The following is a 19,165-nucleotide window of genomic DNA, read 5'->3' on the forward strand; positions in this document are numbered from 1 at the left end:
ACAGTCGGCTTTCATCACCGCCAATGCTTTGATGACGTTTGGTTTGCTTTGGCCTTAATATTGTACTGAGTTAAAGTATAGTATCGATCTGAGTTGAATCAGATGTGTTTGATTAAGGAGACATGTGCAGTGCTGGGGATACTCCAGGATTGGGAAACACTGGTCACTATGAGTTATTGAGTTTTCCCATGTGAGCATCAGTGAGGTCAGTGATGGGGTCTGTCCTGCTCTTCAGTTGATCCCGAAGGTGTTCAGTCAAGTTCTGGGATTTGTGCAAGTTAGTCAAGTTCTTCTACACTAGACTTATTTATATATGGACCTTGATTTGCGCACCGTGTGATTGTCATGCTGGAACAAAAGGAAGGGCATTTATAATGTCCAGTCATGGCCAAATGTTTTGGCAGGGATATTATTTTCTGTTTCGCAAAGTTTGCTGCTTCAGTGGTTGTGGTGTTGATTCACATTGTTTCTAGATAATTGTGCAAATGTTCAGATGAATTTTAAATCATTGCAAAAAGCTTCATTGGCCCCCAGAATTTCACAGTTTTTTGGCCCTGGTACAAAATGACCAGCTTACATAATTTCACTAATCATATCATCAGCACATGGGACAATGTGAATGAGTGCTGTCATGTGGATTACTGGATTATAAGTGCAGACTGATTGCTATAAAAGGAGGGAAGAAGTGCTCCCAATCACTGTGTTCATGCAAGAAATTGCTGCAAAGAATATTGCACCCGAAAGAACCATTTACTGGATCAAGAACTTCAAGGAGAGGTTAAACTGCAGTGAAGAAGGGTTCAGGACATCCCAGTAAGCCCGGGACTTTAGGAGTCGCTGCAGAATCGTGTCTCGGCAGTGAGGACAAGACTTCTGGATGGTTTCAAGGAGGGCCGCAAAGAAGCCACTTCTCTCCAAGAAAAACATCAAGGAAAGACTGAATTTCTGCAGGAAGAACAAGGATTGGACAGCAGAAGATGATGAAGACTGAAGAAGCTCCTTCTGACTGTTTGGGACATCGGAAAAATCAATTGTCTGGAGAAGAAAAAGTGAACGCTGCCATGAGTCCTGTGTCGTGCCAATAGTGAAGCATCCTGGGACCATCCACGTGTTGCTTTTCATTCAGCGGAATGCCTCTCTCACAATTCGGCCCAAAAGCACTGCCACGAATAAAGAATGGCATCAAAGCGTCCTGCAAGAGGAGCTCTCCCAACAACCTGGGGATGATCCGTGCATTTCCCAGCATGATGGATGACCATGCCACAAGGGAAGAGTGAAATGAAATGAAATGTGGCTCGGATATCGTTACATTGAAATTTTGGATCCTAGCCATGCAACTCCCCAGACCGTAATCCCATAGAGAACCTGTGGCCAGTCCTCAAGATGTGTGGCCGAGCAGAAGTGATCAACGCCGAGCGCTGACAGAGCAAGAGTGGATCGCCCAGACGCCGATATCCAGCGTGCCAGAGCGAACTGCAGAGGTTAAGAAGACAGGTCTACACTCTACATATTGAAATATAGTAAATGTTATAGGCCAATAAAAGCCTTTAAAGCTTATGAAATGCTTTTCATTGTTTTCCAGTAGAAACATGTGAAAAGAATTCTCTACAAATACTGAAGCAGCAAGCTTTGCGAAATACAAAATTTATGTCACTGTCACGACTGAATTTAACAGATAAAGATATTGCGACAAGCCACACAATTCAACCCGTCCAAACACTCTCAAAAATACAGGTTTTTCTCTGCTTCTGTTGTTCCATGAAGAAACTTTAGCATCCATGGATCCTTTCCATTGCACAGAAGGTCCTTATAGTGGGGAAAGGTTCACACTAAGAAAACATGGCTAAGAACCGTTCACTGAAAGGGCATCGGGGAACCGAAAATGGTTCTTCTATCGCAGCACTGTGAAAACCCCACTCCAAAGCACCACACACTGATCGGGATGTAAAGAACTGGAATAAGACCGCTGCACATTTTGTCATAGACTTTGTCAGGAAACCGTATATGAAAGTGCCATTGAACCTGGTGTGAGTGACATTCGGTGAACAGGAGAGGCTCATTATATCACGAGAAACACTGAGCCTTTGCTAAAGTCAGCAGTCCTGTCTGGAACGAAGCGTACTGTGTGTGAGATGGCAGGAGCATTATGCAAATCTATCATTGCGAGAACTAGTTCAAGTAATGAGTCCTGATGCTCTTTTCACAGCTCAATCACAGTTTGACCCATTTCTTTATTTTAAGACACTCTCAGTCTGTTACTCGAATCATCTTTGGCCTCTTATCAGTAGCAGGTTCATTTCAATCGTAGAATGCCCTCATTTTCTGAGCTGAACGGTTCTGATGTAACCCAGTTCACAATCCCACCACATCATCATCAGTCCTGTCTCCATTATTTGACAGGAGGACTGCATGAGGTCAAGACAACACCGTCAACTTTATCAGGTGACACACTAAACGCAGTTTAAATTTCAGTGTGCTACCTTCTATGGCAGGTATAAAGTATGCAAATACTTGTCCATTTATCTTGAATCTCCTATACACGAGCAGTGCATGAAACACACAGCTGTATGAACACTTTTAACATTTAACATCATTAGGACTGAGAGGGAAAACAAAGCAAATAGTCACTTGTAATAGTCATACAATACTTCCTTAAATCAGAAGTCTTAGTGGACAGAAGACACTGATGATCTCAACAGACTAAAATTAGTTTTTCTATCACTAAATATCGATGTACTGTAGGTTTAGAGGTGTGTTGAATTTTAGGATTTAAGATGTCCTGCACTCAGTGCCTTAATCCTGCATATATTGGATATAGATATTTTGCAGGGGTGACTGTATAGTTGACTGTTGTGATTGTGAATATGTTTTACGGCTTCAGTCACTGTTCCCTGGTCAGTTCCTGGACGTTCAGCTCAATAATGCGTGTCATGTGACTTTGACAGGCACATGCTCGGTCTTCTCTTCTGTAAAATCTCAGCTTTTTAAAAAGGCAGTTGCTAACAAGTAGATAAATGGCACTAGAGAGGTTGTTGGCATTAACGCCATCACACCGAACAGGAGAATGAAGTCTCAGATCCTCAGTGTTGGGGATAACGTTGTCTCAGTTATGCTCTGCTCAGTTGTTCCTGTGGTGTCTGTATGAGATCTCATTAGTTGCTCTGGTGTCTGATTAGTTAATCTTGGTCCAGCTGTTCCTGTTTAGTGTCCTCATTTATATGTGTATTTATACTCCCTGTTCTGTCGGTTATTGTTTGTGTTAACGTGGTGGTGTGCCATTAGATTAAAGACTCTGTATCTTCTTCATCGTGCGTTTTCAAAGCCACCATAACAAACGCATTGCAAGTAATGTGAGTTACTTTATCAGATTACTTAGTAAAGTAACACATTACCTTTAAATTTACAACAAAATATGCAAGTTACTTTTTCAAAAGTGACTTTTCCCAGCTGTCCCCATGTTGGGAGAATCGTGAGTGCAGAGGTGTGTGTGTGTGAAAACATGATGAGTATTGTAGACTAAATGTGAACATCCGTTTACTCATCTCAATGGCACAAAAACACATTCAGTGTTCCTCAAAATGAAGTGAAATGCAAACTCAGAATATTACGCAAACCTGCAATTATTTAATAGTTTAAATTACACAAATATACTTTATGTATTTAATCTCACTTTATTAACCAATGTCTTCGCTTCAGTGATCCAATGCAGCCATACAAATAAGCAAAAATCACTTTAGATAAACAACCCCAACTTCTTCTGTGATCCAGAATGGCAGAGCAACCGAAAGGTTTGTTTAAGCGGCGCCCTCTACTGTACAGACGTGAACTCGCATTTCCCTTAGCCTGAGGCTTAATCATTTCACTTTTGGTGTGAAAGGGGACTTCTGCTTTAGTTTTTAGTTTTAGTTTTACTTTACTTAGTATTTAGACTTCAAGCTGTGTTCGTTGTTGTTTAGGGAACCAGGGTGATGCTAACTTTCGGTTTGGCCTACAAACACACCATCACTGCAGCACTCTATTCATCATAGTCTGATGAATCATGTTAAAGGTGCAATGTGTAACATTTTTGAGTATTAACAGAAATGCAATATGACATCCATAACTTACTTAATAAACCGTAATGTTTTTATTACCTTAGAATGAGGCATTTATATCTACATAACCGCGGGCACCCCCTTCTATGAAGGTCGCCATATTGTGACGTCATGTTTCTACAGTAGCCGAACGCGAACACACAGCGCTACAGAGCGCGTTTCGTCACTACCTTGAAAGAGAAGCAGCAGAAAGCTAGAAGAAGCTAGCCATAGACACCGTGAGGAGTGACTTTTCCCTTGTCAGTGGTGTAAATATGTAGTTGGATTGTTTCATGTAACTTAGTTCTTCTCCCTCGCTGTGTTATGGCTTTGCTATGTGGGGATAAATGTGCTGGTAATGTTCGTGAGACAGCTGATTAGCACTATTGACCGTAAAACAGTAACGTTACAGGAATCAGCAACCCGTCGATCTTGGAAGCATTTGAAGTCGATCGAGTTTTCAAAATCAGAGAAAAAAAGCCTATTGTGTGTGTAGTAAGTGTGTCTAGGGATGCGGAGGCGCGCGCGCTGTTACAATCACGTCATTTCTGCCGCGCGCACCTTTGGGCTCATGCGGACGCGTCGAGTTTAAACAAGGCTTTACGCCAGCTCAGCCACAGTAACAGCTCATATTAGCCAGCTAAACTTTTACTACCCTGTTAGAAAACATATATAGTTGCATAGTTTCATGTGGTTCTTCTCCCTCGCTGTATTATGGGTTTGCTATGTGGGGAGAATGTGCTGGTTACGTTCGTGAGACAATCAGCTGATTACTATTATTATATTATGTATTAAGACCCTTGATCCTCACCTGAAACTTTATCCATGATGTGGTTTATAATGGACTGTGGTACAGAAACTTGGTTTACTCTGGCTATTCTCTGCTGTCTCAGACGACGATGTTTTTCCCGTTTGAGCCACCGTAGCTTCTTCGAAAGGGAGGGGTGAGCAGTGGGCTGAGCCCTTAGTGTAAACTCGCAACCGAACCGCTAGATGCCGCTAAAAGTCACACACTGCACCTTTAAAAATGTTCTTCTTTGAAATAAAATACTTCTCTAACTATGTGTATGTACTGTATTTGGCTGGAGTGAGAAAGGGCCGTCTTTAGTTAATGCAGTTTGGGTGGATCAACAATAGGTGGACCAGTAGGGCTGCACAATTAATCAAATTTATAATTGCGATTAAAATTACGGATGCCACAATTATGTACTCGTTTAAAGGCGCAACACAAAAAAGTTCACTTACATTATTCTGTGTGCTTAAGATGTGTTTTTTTCTTTCTACAGCTTATCTTAAGGGTTTCCCCCTTTTAATTTTAGTTTTACTATAACATTATAATACCATGCATATATTTACTTTGGTTTGGTGTCTTTAAATATTTATATATATATATTTGACACTTGAGGCTTAATGCAATAGAAAAGCAAAAAAAAGTTTTTCAGGAAGAGTGTTTTCAGCTTGTTTATAACAATAAGGCACGCAGTCGCTTCAAACAATGGCATAAAGCTATTCAAAACATCATTCGATTTAAATTGTGATAATCGTAATTAATAATCGCAATTACATTTCAAGGGAATAATCGACAATTATGATTTTGGTCATAATCGTGCAGCCCTCATGATTCTGGGACTGCTCCTTAGTGAGCTTTCCAGAGCCCCTCACACCAAACTCATAAAGATGAGCCTCTCCTCAGGAAACTGGAGATCATCATCATGGTAAGACTTCCTTCCTCTGGGTCCAGCTTCAGTCACTCTCCAGGTCCACCAGCGCCGGTCTCACACCAGCTCACGGGACGCATTCCCCCAACCGGAGAGCCTCTGCCAGGGCTCGCCAAGACCGTCTCTTCAAGGACGTCCAAAATATTACAATATTACGAGTATTGTATTGACAGTCATAGCACTGTAGCACTGGATTACAGTGAAACTACAGATCGGAGCTCTTCACTGAGAATCGAAATTAGGACAGCCGACACTAGATGAGACACAGATTTCCCTAATTGGATTTTACGTCGAGGGAAATCTGAAATCATGAGCCAGATGAGTCCTGCTTCAGAGGGGAACTCTTCCCTCTCAGCGCTGTGTCCCAAACTCACCCGAGCGAGCTTCCTCTATCCAGGAGCGGGGCCGTGCGGCAGCGCCAGGACTGCAGGGACCCGACCCGCACCGGGCCCGAAGCCCCTCGTCCTCCCCCCGCCTCCCGCGGTCCCCGTGGTGAGCCTCAGCAAGCCTCGGGCGCCGCACACCAGCTGGGTGCACAGCGCCAAACAGAAAGAGGAAGCCTGTGCTCGGAGCAGAGCGAGCGAGAGGTCCTTTCTGTGCGCCGTCGCCGAGCGCTCCTCCAAGCTGTATGGGAACCGACACACACCTGTCCTGCAGCACAGCTCCTCCAGGGACGCACCTGACGCCGGTGTGACATCACGTCCTGTCCAGGACGCACCTGACGCGGGTATGACGTCACTTCCTGTCCAGGACGGCGCTGAGACTTCGCCAGTGCTGGCAGAAACACAGATCATCATGGTGCCGTCGGCCAGACTCAGACCTGCCGTTCCTGTCAAGGTACATGCGCTTTCCACTAATAATGCTTCTCTGTCTTTAATTCACACTGGACATGTGTGCACATCTGATGGATTTACTTATATGTGGTATTATAGGTATATATTTGCATGTGTTCATCACAGCACTGTTTTAGACTGATTTGAAGAGCGCTCTTTGGGATTTGAGTGTTGTTTGTCCCTCCACCCAGATGTGCTGATTACAGCTGATATCTGAAGCACATCTTTGCCATTCCTCACATTAAATGGACTAGAACCAATTTTCAACTTCCTCTTTTACTTTTACAAGTTTTGAGGATTGTACAATGGCCCTAAAACATATCTGGACATGTACTGTAGTTCATACTTAAAATGAGTGAATGTATTTGTATGGAGGAAATATGAAAGCAACTGTTATTTATTGTGAAAGCACACTGTAAGCAAAGTTTCTGACAAAAAAAAGTAAAAGTTTGTTCATTTTGAAGTCTTGCGGTCACTTTGCTGGGTGAACTTGCCTTCATTTTCTATTGTTATGACATCAAGTGTGATTTAGGGTCAACACTTTTGGGGGCAGTGCAATCTTCCTGTCGAATTTCACTTCCTTAAATATGACTGATTTAATGAAAATGGATTTAACAACATTGCATCAGGTTTCTCATTCAAACATGATTGTATCGTGTGAAACTGACTTGAAACAGATACTCTTTGGGTTAACTCGATGTTTTCATGTTGAAAGAGAACTGGATTTCCACTTGCCATCATGCTTTGTATCGGGCTGGTCAGGGAGAGCGATGCTGCGTCCCAAACCTCTGAGAAGGTACATTTTAATTTACTTCGCGACAGGTAAAAAGAGTGCTCTACCTGTATATAGTACGAATATGTATGAAATTCGGGTACTACATCTTCCATGTTGTTGCTGCCAGAATCTCGCCCGAAGCCGAACCATCCCGGGACTTTTCGCATATTTTTTTTATGTATATGTATGTATTCGGACATACTACTCTGTTGGCGCTCTGTTTTTTACATATTATATTAGTAGGGACGTATTCAATTTCAGACTAAGTGTTGACAGTGTTATTTTATGCATTTTTGGCAAGATGTGAAAATGGGGAGAACCTCTTAACCGTCTCCAGAGCGTCGGCGCACTGAAGCGTTTTTTTATTTATTTAGTTCAAATATACTATCAGATTTAATGTTATACCTTGACAAACTATACATCATTAAAAAGATATAAGACTCAAGATTCAGTATTTGACCACTATTGTATTCTGAGAAACTTATAGTGACAGTTATGTCTTAATTTGTGTCAGGAGTTATGAAATTAAAAAATGAGTCGTTACCTTTAATATGAATTATGAGCCTCAGCCGGTCTCATTCAGAAAAAAACTCCCGTGCGATCGTCATGACAGCGCTTGACAAAACAACGTCCCTCAGGGCTTTTAGCTCAAACATGTGCAGATTTGGAGAAATATTGATAGATTCTCATAGCTTTACATTAGACTTCTATAGACAGGAATAATATTTATTGAATTTATACCCAAATGCGTCGATGTAATCATTTTGAGCGCTGTATACTCTGTACTGTGTTATCAATTCATCCTGAAAGTGAGGGCGCTGTTTGAACAGAAGTCCATAATATATGGATCACATGAAGAAGAGCCATAATCATGTGACATTCAGGAAGTCCTGCCACAACAAAGCTATCCGAGATCGCTGTAAAGTGCAGATAAAGATGTTTTGAAGACAATAAACATGATTGCAATGATATTTGATTTACCTGTGTTCTTCGAGTCATGTCAGGTATTTTCATAATAATTGATTATATGTATAATGTAATGCTAATCGAGATAGACTTTCAAATTGTGCAGAATACAATAAAATAATATATTTTCTATCTGATTTTTTTATCTGAAGCCAAATCAGATTACAGAAAGTTATTTAAAACACTCGACTTGCGCTATAAAGTAAGTTTGGAGAACAAACATAGTTTTATTCTCATAAATTGTCGTGTATTGATGGTGTGCTAAGCTAACATGCTAGCTAGTACTGAGCACCTGCTACCTTACTTCGGTGTAATTTTTATGATTTTTTTCTAAATAAGAATGCTTACTGAAATGTTTCGTTTTTCAAAAAGGGCATTTGATACAGTTTCACTGTGAAGTGAGAACTTTTATAAAATAAATGAGGGATTGAAACAGTGTGAATTGCTAGTCGTTAGTGATTATAATGCAGACAAAAGAAAAGCATATTTAGAGCAATAAACTGGCTGGAGAGGTGTGAATATGTGCAGGGGAGACTGAGACTGAATGGGGCTCGTTTTTGCATCACAAAACAATAGAGGCAATAGACTGAATAGATGCTTATAAGAAAACAATAAACACCAGTCTAATCAAAATAAAGTCATATGACATGATCTTGAAAAACATTGAACTAAATACAGAGTTTTAGACTTATCATCTTCAAATTTTAAATATAACATGGCCAGACATGTGGCTTTAGCTGCAGTGCATTTCTAGATTGCTACAATGCCAACTTCAATTTTATTTTCATGAAGATGTTTCATAAAAATAAATGTATAATAACTTTACAAAACTTTGAAGCTATTTATAACTATTTTTTTCATTATGATAATAATTAATTCTACATTTACAATAAACTTCCAGGTGTCAGCTTTCAAATGAGATCTTACTTGTGCTTTTAGTACAAAGGGTTCATGAACTGTATCTGTTTCAGTTTGGGAATGCCATATCTGGGGATTTTTCAAAAATGGGCTTGAAGCTTAACAGGTTAATCTATTGCTTTGGGATTTAAAAGAGCTTGTGTTATGTTGGTGTTTCTGGGGGTTTAGCATGTGGTGAAGTGTTGGATGTGTTTGGGTCGAGGAGGACCAGCTAACAAGAGTTCAAGTTGCATAAAAATGCAACTCTATGGGAATGCCATGGATTAACCAGTACCATCCTCTGGTTACCAACACCAATCATGTGAATAGAAAAGTATTTTTGGCTGAACTTTATTCAATAGTGGACAGTGGTTTCACATGATGGAAACATGTAGGATGAACTAAACTGAATTCAACTTCAACTTAGACGAATCCAGTAACTTGATTCAAGAAACTTTATGCTATCTCCAAGAGATAACATGTTTTCATCATGTGGAACCATCATGCTTTTCATCAGCCAAAGAGGTTTTGTTGAGTGCATGATGTGCTTGTGCTTGGAGGAGGCTTTCTTAGTAAAGTAACGCAAACATCACAACAAAATGAAGCAGCACAGACTACATCAAAAGATAAATCAATTACCATACTGGAAAAATCTAGAGGTAAACAAAGACCTGGTGGTCAGTCAGATACAGATCATTACTAAATCAATTTTGCAGATAGTTTTATCTTAAGCAACAGACACCTGAATGTCATGATTAGTTCATGTGTGTTTGACTGAGTTTGGAGGCAAGCATTGCAGGACAGTGTTCATGCTGGTTGAAAGTCTTCACATCCTGATAGCAATCACTAGTTAAGTGGTCTAAAGTTATTTATATATGTGTGTTTATAACACGGCTTGGTTGAATTCTAATGCAGAAGTCTGCTATTTCCTGATAACAGACGCTGCTAAGTATAACACACCGTTGCCATGAAAAACAGAGCGTTGCCATGGACGCAGTTCTGTTCACTCTGGAGGGTAAACTACTTTAAATCAATATTTTGTTTCAAATTTTTTTTACGCCGACTTTTACCTGCAGTAAAAAGGTCCGGAAAAATGACCTCTGGTGATACTGATCCTGTGCGATTAGACCCGCTGTAAATATGCACGTAAATATTTTGTCATTTCCTGTTTAAAAGTAGTTTCCCGCAGTTTTGCAAGTATGGAGACGCTTGAAAGCAGTCAGTTGTGTTCTAGACACTGGGACGAGTCTCTGGCAAAACTCAAGTGTTTTACACACACCATTCAGATCAGAGACAAGATCGAAAGCACTTGTTAGAGGCACGAAACATCTTTTAGCGATAGTGCCTATTACCAACACAATCCGATCTGAAGGTAATACATCGTTCGACCGGACATAACTTTTATAAATATAGGTTATGTGTGTTTGCACACGTGATATCATGATATTCCTGGAGGAAGCAGCGTAATACACACTTGACGACAGGAGGGACGGCGGTGTGTAAATCGAGTTACTCTCCCGCTTCTGCTGGTTTTACTGAGATCTTATCCCGTGCGAATTGGCCATTAATATCACAGACGTCCTGTGGTAAAATTACATCACTCCCTCTACCCTTGTAAAGCTAATCCCGTCCGGATAGGGCTTTAGACAGACGTCAGTCACCGAGCGCCACAAACAGCAGTCGCCTTTTACAGTTCCTCCTGAACCAAAACAGCCAGCTTATGCTGCGTTCCCCCCCTAATACTGTACTCTGGAGAGATGCAAACCTGTGACGTTACACTCGAGCGGTTCGAGACTCGAATTTATGTGTTTCAATGGCAACATTATCATCGCCGAAATGAATCTGCAGCAGTCAGGTGGTCCAGGTCAGCACTCTGTAAGTTGGTTATGTTCATTATTATTGTAATGTTATGTGCTTTGAGACATTTAACGGCGTCTCTCGTGACTCTAGTGTGTGTGTTCATGTGTTTGGAGGCGCTCTGGAGACGCTCTGAAGGAAGGGTGGGATCTCATGCTTTCAAAGCTAGCTCGCTATTGCTAGCCGCTCAGAAAATTGCCTACCCTACCTTTAATACTGAGTAATTTAAATTTCTGTTAAAATAGGCAGTCATTTTGTGTATATATTCCTTTTTCCACTAATGAAAAAGAAACTTAAAGCACAAGCTTTGAACGTGGCCCTGAACATTGGGCCTTTCTAACAATAAGTGTGTATTTGAACCTTTTACACTCACATTTAATTATTAAGCAGATGCTTTTATCCAGAGTGACTTACAAAAGTGGATCATTGCAAGCAATTTATTAATAGGAACCAACCAACAGTGATTTGCAGTACATACACAGCACCAAGTTTCATGTGTAGCTATAGTAGGATAAAAGAAAGAGAGAACAAAATACATAAGATGTGTAAATTAAATGCACCAGCACAGCCTTTACTTAAAGTAGGCCTATATATATGCATTTAATTAGTGCATTTAAAGTTGTTTAAAATGTATATAGGCTACAGCTACAGTATATCAAAGATATAGCCTAATATTATATTAACAAATTGGCCACACCCTAAAAAAGTTGCTTTTAAAGAAAAGCCCCGGATCCTCAACATCTGGATTTAAAACAGCATGATGACGTCTGAGCGCGCGCACACGAGCACACGCGCGCACTCCCACAGGACTGTACCAACTGACGCCAGACTGAGGGGACGCGCAACAACAACACGCGCGCACACACACACTGCTGCTCTCAAACTGAGCTGAAGTAAATCACAGTGATGCTCAACATCCAGCTTTAAATGACTGTTGCTGAATGTAAACATTCTGCCGGTGAGTTTCCCTGTTTGTTTCGCTGTTTCGTTCAGTGTTTTGCACGATTCCCGATAACTCGCTTCACGCGCTTTCACTTCTGGAATACGTTACTCACTGTTGGTGTCATACATTCAGTTTCAATCTAAATGCGATTGTGTGTTTGACAGAAAACACACTTTAAGCATGTTTATGTGTGTAGCTGCTGCTTCTCGTTCACATATAGTAGCGAAGCTAACATACTTTAGCACAAGGATACAAATGAGTGATAAATAAATGAGAATCAAATAGTGATGAGGAAGAGGAGGAGGAAGAGGAGAAGAAAAACACACTGCGACTCCTCACTATATTCAGTTTTTTCGTCTTCATTCAGGACGGAGCTTTATTGTTGTTTGCTGGCTGGCGAGATGAACGATGATTTGATTTCCATGTGATGATGATGCTGTGCATTTGACCTAAATACGCGTTATAACAGTGTAAATATACTGTAATAATAATAATAATAATAGTGTAAATCCGCTGCAGAGTTGAATGATCAGTGCTGGGTGAGAGTTACCATAGACCCTCAGTACTAACATCACTGTTCAGCCTTTGTGTTCATTGTCTGCTGATGTTTGATCAAACCAGCCAATCAGCGGAGTGATTCAGTGCGATCTGGTCCTGTAGGGTTTGCGTCCAGAGCCACAGCTCTGTCACGTGGCACACAGCTTCACCCTGAGGTTCAGTGTTTGGCACAGACAGTGCTTATAGTTCATGGATGAAGTATTTTCAGATTTGGTATCAGCAACCGTTCAGTTACCATCCCATCATTAACCACTAAGCTTGAGTGAGATGGAAGAAAGAAACATCTGTCTTGGAAAATATGGATTTTGATTTAGCATTTTGCATTCTTACAAAACCGTGCCATGGGGTTACAAGTGTTATGGCAAATGCGTTGCTGTTTTTTGATTGAACTGTCACTGTCATGTTCGTTGATCATGTACAAATGTATGGCTTGCAGACTCTAAACAATTGTATATCAATGAGAAGTCGAACATTAAATGTAGAATTGTTCTGCACACTTAATAATTAAAAACATTAAAGGTTTTTGTGCTTTTAAAAGTACATTTTTGATAGTAATCAGCATATTGTGTATGTAAATGTTGCAATATTGATTTTCTTTTCCATCAATAGTGTTTAAAAAATAATGTTATTAATCGTCAATAAGCTAGTTAAAGGATAACGTCATATTTGTGTCGGGAATGTTCAGGGGTCATCGTATATAAAACCCTTATTGTTGAGCATTTGCATCATATCTGCTCACAGGGAATCCCCAGACGCTTTTTGGGATTTTTAGCGATTTCAACATACTCTAGTGTAGAGTAAAAATGAAACGCTCTTATTGGTAGATTTCTCAGATTAGCCCGAATATTCCAGCAACCCGCAGTGAACGGACAGGACAGCGTGTGTTCTGCCACAGTGCTCTCCCGGAGACATTGGGCAAGCTTTTGTACGGTTATTTCCTTCAGCATGTATTGCATCATGGTCTCTGGTTTCATGCATGCCACAGCATTGACATATTGGTCATGTTGCAGATGTTTTCTCATCCACAGCAACTGACAGTTTCCTAGTAAGAGCCGAGGACAGACCCTATGGAGTAACCGGACTCCTAACGTCTTGTTCAGGGCACAGTGATAGTAGGGCTGGGACTTGGCAAAAATCGATAGTATTGCGATATTTGGGCCACGATTCAATATTATTGCGATTCTTAACATATTGCGATACAGCAAGTATTGCGATTCGATTCTGCGATTCATGACCTGTCCTCCATATTATTCAAAGGCATTACAAAAAATGAGGAAAATAAGACTGCTCAACTCACTTCAAATGTCACATTTAATTCTGTGAACATTATCTTCTACACATTAAAGGTGCAATGTGTAATAATTTTGAGTATCTATTAACAGAAATGCAATATGACATCCATAACTATGTGTTCAGTGGTGTATAAAGAACTTACTTAATAAACCGTAATGTTTTTATTACCTTAGAATGAGGCATTTATATCTACATAACCGCGGGAATCCCCTTCTATGAAGGTCGCCATATTGTGACGTCATGTTTCTACAGTAGCCGAACGCGAACACACAGCGCTACAGCGCGCGTTTCGTCACTACCTTGAAAGAGAAGCAGCAGAAAGCTAGAAGAAGCTAGTCATAAACACCGTGAGTAGTGACTTTTCCCTTGTCAGTGGTGTAAATATGTAGTTGGATTGTTTCATGTAACTTAGTTCTTCTCCCTCGCTGCGTTATGGCTTTGCTATGTGGGGATAAATGTGCTGGTAATGTTCGTGAGACAGCTGATTAGTACTTTATGTCATTAACCGTAAAACAGTAACGTTACAGGAATCACCAACCCGTCGATCTTGGAAGCATTTTAAGTCGATCGCGAAGAGTTTTCAAAATCAGAGAAAAAAAGCCTATTGTGTGTGTAGTAAGTGTGTCTAGGGGATGCGGAGGCGCGCGCGCTGTTACAATCACGTCATTTCTGCCGCGCGCACCTTTGGCCTCATGCGGACGCGTCGAGTTTAAACAAGGCTTTACGCCAGCTCAGCCACAGTAACAGCTCATATTAGCCAGCTAAACTTTTACTACCCTGTTAGAAAACATATATAGTTGCATAGTTTCATGTGGTTCATATATATAGTTTCATGTGGTTCTTCTCCCTCGCTGTATTATGGGTTTGCTATGTGGGGAGAATGTGCTGGTTACGTTCGTGAGACAATCAGCTGATTACTATTATTATATTATATATTAAGACCCTTGATCCTCACCTGACTATGGCTTTGTAAACGTTATCCATGATGTGGTTTATAATGGACTGTGGTACAGAAACAGTGACAGTGTTACACACTCTTGGCTTACTCTGGCTATTCTCTGCTGTCTCAGGCCATCCTTAAAAATATTCTTGTTTGCCGTAACCCGACCGACCCTGTCAAATTAGGACTGACCCAATTATTTATTTTTTTCCCCTTTTAGTCCGACTGACTTGCCGGTTGTAAACTTGCATTAAGACCGACCGATTTTTTTTTTACTCTTCAAACAACTAATACAAATGCAATAAAATAATATAAATTTATTATAGTAAGTATTGTGAATATAAATTGCGTAGGCTACGTTCTTTCTTTTAAATAAAAACCCGTGGCGTCATCTATTATGATTTAATTCACGGTCAATGGTTCGCGCTCGGTGATGATGGCTGCGGCGCGGCTGCTTGTGAAATACGTCTGTATGAGCCTACATTTAGTCGCTCATTATTAGAAATTCTTAATGGTCGAATAGGGAATCGATGTTAACGGCCTTTTCTCGGAGCGCGTCCAGCTCGTCACGATATGCCCACCGCGAACGCGCGTCACACAGCAACGGCAGGCTCTGACAAACACACATAAGTGTGGGAAGCCAAACACACCGAAAGGGGGACGAAACGGCGCGGTGTGTTACAGAGTTCGCGCTGCGCTGACTTGTAATCTCGAGCCGCGATAGACTCGACAGCGCAGGGAGAAGTGTTTGCTTGCGCCAGCCAATGGTCAGAGCGGCGGGACCTAATCTCACCAGCGCCACGCTGACCAATAAAACAGCACATCCCATACTAAAATGTACTAAATTACACAAAAGAAAATCGACCATTCCATAATATGTCAGGACTACTTAATATAGTTTCTACAGTGCGCCTAGCCATTTGACCACACTGATTTCCGTTAATAATAGCAGATGTTTATGGGTCAAATCTCTCACTCTCTCCCTGCAACTTTTTGTTACCCTCCTTTCCTGCCCCTAGACCAGGGCTTGTAACAGTATGGGTCAAATGTAAACGAATGGTGCCAAACGCGCTGTTTTATTGGTCGGCGCGGCGCTGGTGAGATTAGTCATTTTAATTTATTTGTTTCCCTCTGAAAATCCACTTTCATTGAAATCTAGTGGCTCCTTTTTTTTCTTTTTTTTTTGATTCTGCCTATTTTTTTTCCAAATGAATGCAGCTGGAATTAATGCAATAAATATGTTTTTTTTTGACAAAGATTTCAAATTGTTTGTGGTCTATAACCTGTATCAGAATGAGGTTCGCAATGGTGCGCCCGAAGGCATGGGTTGAAGACACAGTCAGTGGCGTCACGATATGCAAATTTGTTTAAATTCATACCGACGTAATCACCATGACCAAAATTATCCTTTTTTTTTTACATTGAATCTTACAAAAAAATATATAGACCTACCTACCGACCCTTTTTTTTTTTTTTTTTTTTTTTGCTGTTACTGCAAACCAAAATATTTTTAAGGATGGCCTCAGACGATGATATGTTTGTCCCGTTTGAGCCACCGTAGCTTCTTCGAAAGGGAGGGGTGAGCAGTGGGCTGAGCCCTTAGTGTAAACTCGCAACCGAACCGCTAGATGCCGCTAAAAACACTGCACCATTAACTGAAGTGCAAAAACTTAGGTGGATCGTGCTAAACTTAGTCCTTGAGCATTCAGGACACAGGACCTTATTACAGGACAGGGCGGCATTATTCGTGAACTGGAGACCTCTCGCATGAATGCTGAGCTCCCACCACATAACTTACAATTATTTAAGAGTAACATAAAGCAGACACAATAGAGTAACATAAACCTGAGGATAATCATATAAATAATGTCGAGGTCTTTACTATTCGCTTTTTGATGAAAACCGAAATTTACCCACCACACGTTCGATATGAAAGCAGACGGAGCGTCGTGTTCAGCCGGCTGTGATGGGGAAGCCATTTTCATTTGAATCTGCTGTTGAATGCACACAACAAATTAACAGAGTAAACACAGAGAAAACCAATAGAGAAAACCTGAAAGTAAAACGGATAATTTTATAACTAAATATTGCAATACTTTGCGCTACTGTATCGATCGATATAATTGCATGCGCAGAACATCGCGATACTGAACAGAATCGATTCCCCCCACCAGTAAGTGATGGACCAGCTCAATGACTCTGGGTGCATGAGGATTATGACAAACATCATAGGCTAATTGCTGATTATTTCCCTTGATATTGTAATTGCATGAAGTAATTTGGATGACTTGGACATACTGTTGTGTAAAGCAACTGCGTGTTATATTCCTGATGTAGCTACACTTTCAAAACAATTCATCATATGTTTCAAACATCACTCAAAAAATCTGTTAAGTAACCATTGGCTACTATAAGAAGAAAAATAGTTGCCAAATTATTTTTTTAAGTGCAACATAAGAATAAACATGTTTAATTTCAGCCCTCCTCCACACGTCTACATCTGCAGCCTATCACATTATTTTCCCCATATTCTCCATTGTTGCGGCTCCTCTCTTCCCAGTCTGTCAGTAACGCTCTGCTTAGTTCCTGTCTCTATGAAGCCCCTCCTTCTGAAAAGCACACTGTGCTCTGATTGGTCGGCTGGATCGGTGTGTTGTGATTGGTCGAGCGCTTCGAGTGTGTTTGGGACATGTCCCGCCCCTTACCATTACCGCCATTTTCAACACACTACTGTTTTCCCTTTATTCTTTTGTAAATGAGGAATATTGTGACGTGTTCGTCCGGGAAGAAAATTCAAGACCACAATGGAGGCGTTTCAGGGAGTTCAGAAACAGTGCGCGCCAGGGGTGTGACGGTACACATATTCGCACCGGGTACGTGTCATTCGGTTCGGTACACATGTACCGATGAACACACACTCAGAGTTATTGCCCATTAACCACTTTTAACCACAAATAATCGCAAAAAGCTCTGTGTTTTGTTACTTCCAATAAGAAACAAAGTCTCATCTCTCAAATTCTGTCCATTTTATTCCGAAATTCGACGCTCTTTGTTTTGACGCTCATTGATGTGGCGTGACAGATCGCTATAGGCTAATATAGTGTGTAGAGTCACTATATTTTACTTAACCTGTCTTGATTATTTAATAATCAATATCTCTGCATTAGCAGAGATAGATTTTTTTATCCTTAAGATTTTTTTTTATTATAATTTAATTTAATTTAATTTAAAGGCACAGACACACTTTGTTCAGTAAACCACTGTTTAATAAAAAAGAAAAGTAAAAAAGCAATTTTATGTTCAGTTTTCTCCCTCGTGCGGTTCCAACCCCGTCCTGAACCGCCGTATTTACCCCCGCAGACCCTCCCCTTTACCCCCGCAGACCCTCCCCTTTACCCCCGTAGACCTTCCCCTTTACCCCCGCAGACCCTCCCCTTTACCCCCGTAGACCCTCCCCTTTACCCCCGCAGACCCTCCCCTTTACCCCCGTAGACCCTCCCCTTTACCCCCGCAGACCCTCCCCTTTACCCCGTAGACCTTCCCCTTTACCCCCGTAAACCCTCCCCTTTACCCCCGTAGACCTTCCCCTTTACCCCCGCAGACCCTCCCCTTTACCCCGTAGACCTTCCCCTTTACCCCCGTAGACCCTCCCCTTTACCCCGCAGACCCTCCCCTTTACCCCCGCAGACCCTCCCCTTTACCCCCGCAGACCCTCCCCTTTACCCCGCAGACCCTCCCCTTTACCCCCGCAGACCCTCCCCTTTACCCCCTTTACCCTCCCCTTTACCCCCGCAGACCCTCCCCTTTACCCCGCAGACCCACCCCTTTACCCCCGTAGACCCTCCCCTTTACCCCCGTAGACCTTCCCCTTTACCCCGTAGACCCACCCCTTTACCCCCGCAGACCCTCCCCTTTACCCCCGCAGACCCACCCCTTTACCCCTGTAGACCCTCCCCTTTACCCTGTAGACCCTCCCCTTTACCCCGTAGACCTTCCCCTTTACCCCGTAGACCCTCCCCTTTACCCCGTAGACCCTCCCCTTTACCCCGTAGACCCTCCCCTTTACCCCGTAGACCTTCCCCTTTACCCCCGTAGACCTTCCCCTTTACCCCGTAGACCCTCCCCTTTACCCCGTAGACCCTCCCCTTTACCCCGTAGACCCTCCCCTTTACCCCGTAGACCCTCCCCTTTACCCCGTAGACCCTCCCCTTTACCCCGTAGACCTTCCCCTTTACCCCGTAGACCCTCCCCTTTACCCCGTAGACCTTCCCCTTTACCCCGTAGACCCTCCCCTTTACCCCGTAGACCCTCC

At 41.8% G+C, this 19,165-nt stretch overlaps 1 protein-coding gene across 2 annotated transcripts in view; it reads left to right on the forward strand.

Annotated features, from left to right (window-relative positions):
- Positions 1–6,075: 6,075 nt before the first annotated feature.
- psd3l (pleckstrin and Sec7 domain containing 3, like) overlaps positions 6,076–19,165 on the forward strand; it is a 146,494-nt gene continuing 133,404 nt past the window's right edge. Inside the window, exon 1 of one of the 2 annotated variants that reach the window (XM_056265554.1) lies at positions 6,076–6,628. In XM_056265554.1, coding sequence (XP_056121529.1) covers positions 6,101–6,628 — 528 coding nt within the window. In that variant the 5' untranslated portion in view covers positions 6,076–6,100. The remainder of the gene's footprint in view (positions 6,629–19,165) is intronic. The other variant, XM_056265552.1, reaches the window with a different exon arrangement.

Source organism: Rhinichthys klamathensis, unplaced genomic scaffold (assembly GCF_029890125.1).
Source record: "Rhinichthys klamathensis goyatoka isolate OS25496 unplaced genomic scaffold, OSU_Roscu_1.1 h1tg000236l_1, whole genome shotgun sequence".
Lineage (NCBI taxonomy): Eukaryota > Metazoa > Chordata > Actinopteri > Cypriniformes > Leuciscidae > Rhinichthys > Rhinichthys klamathensis.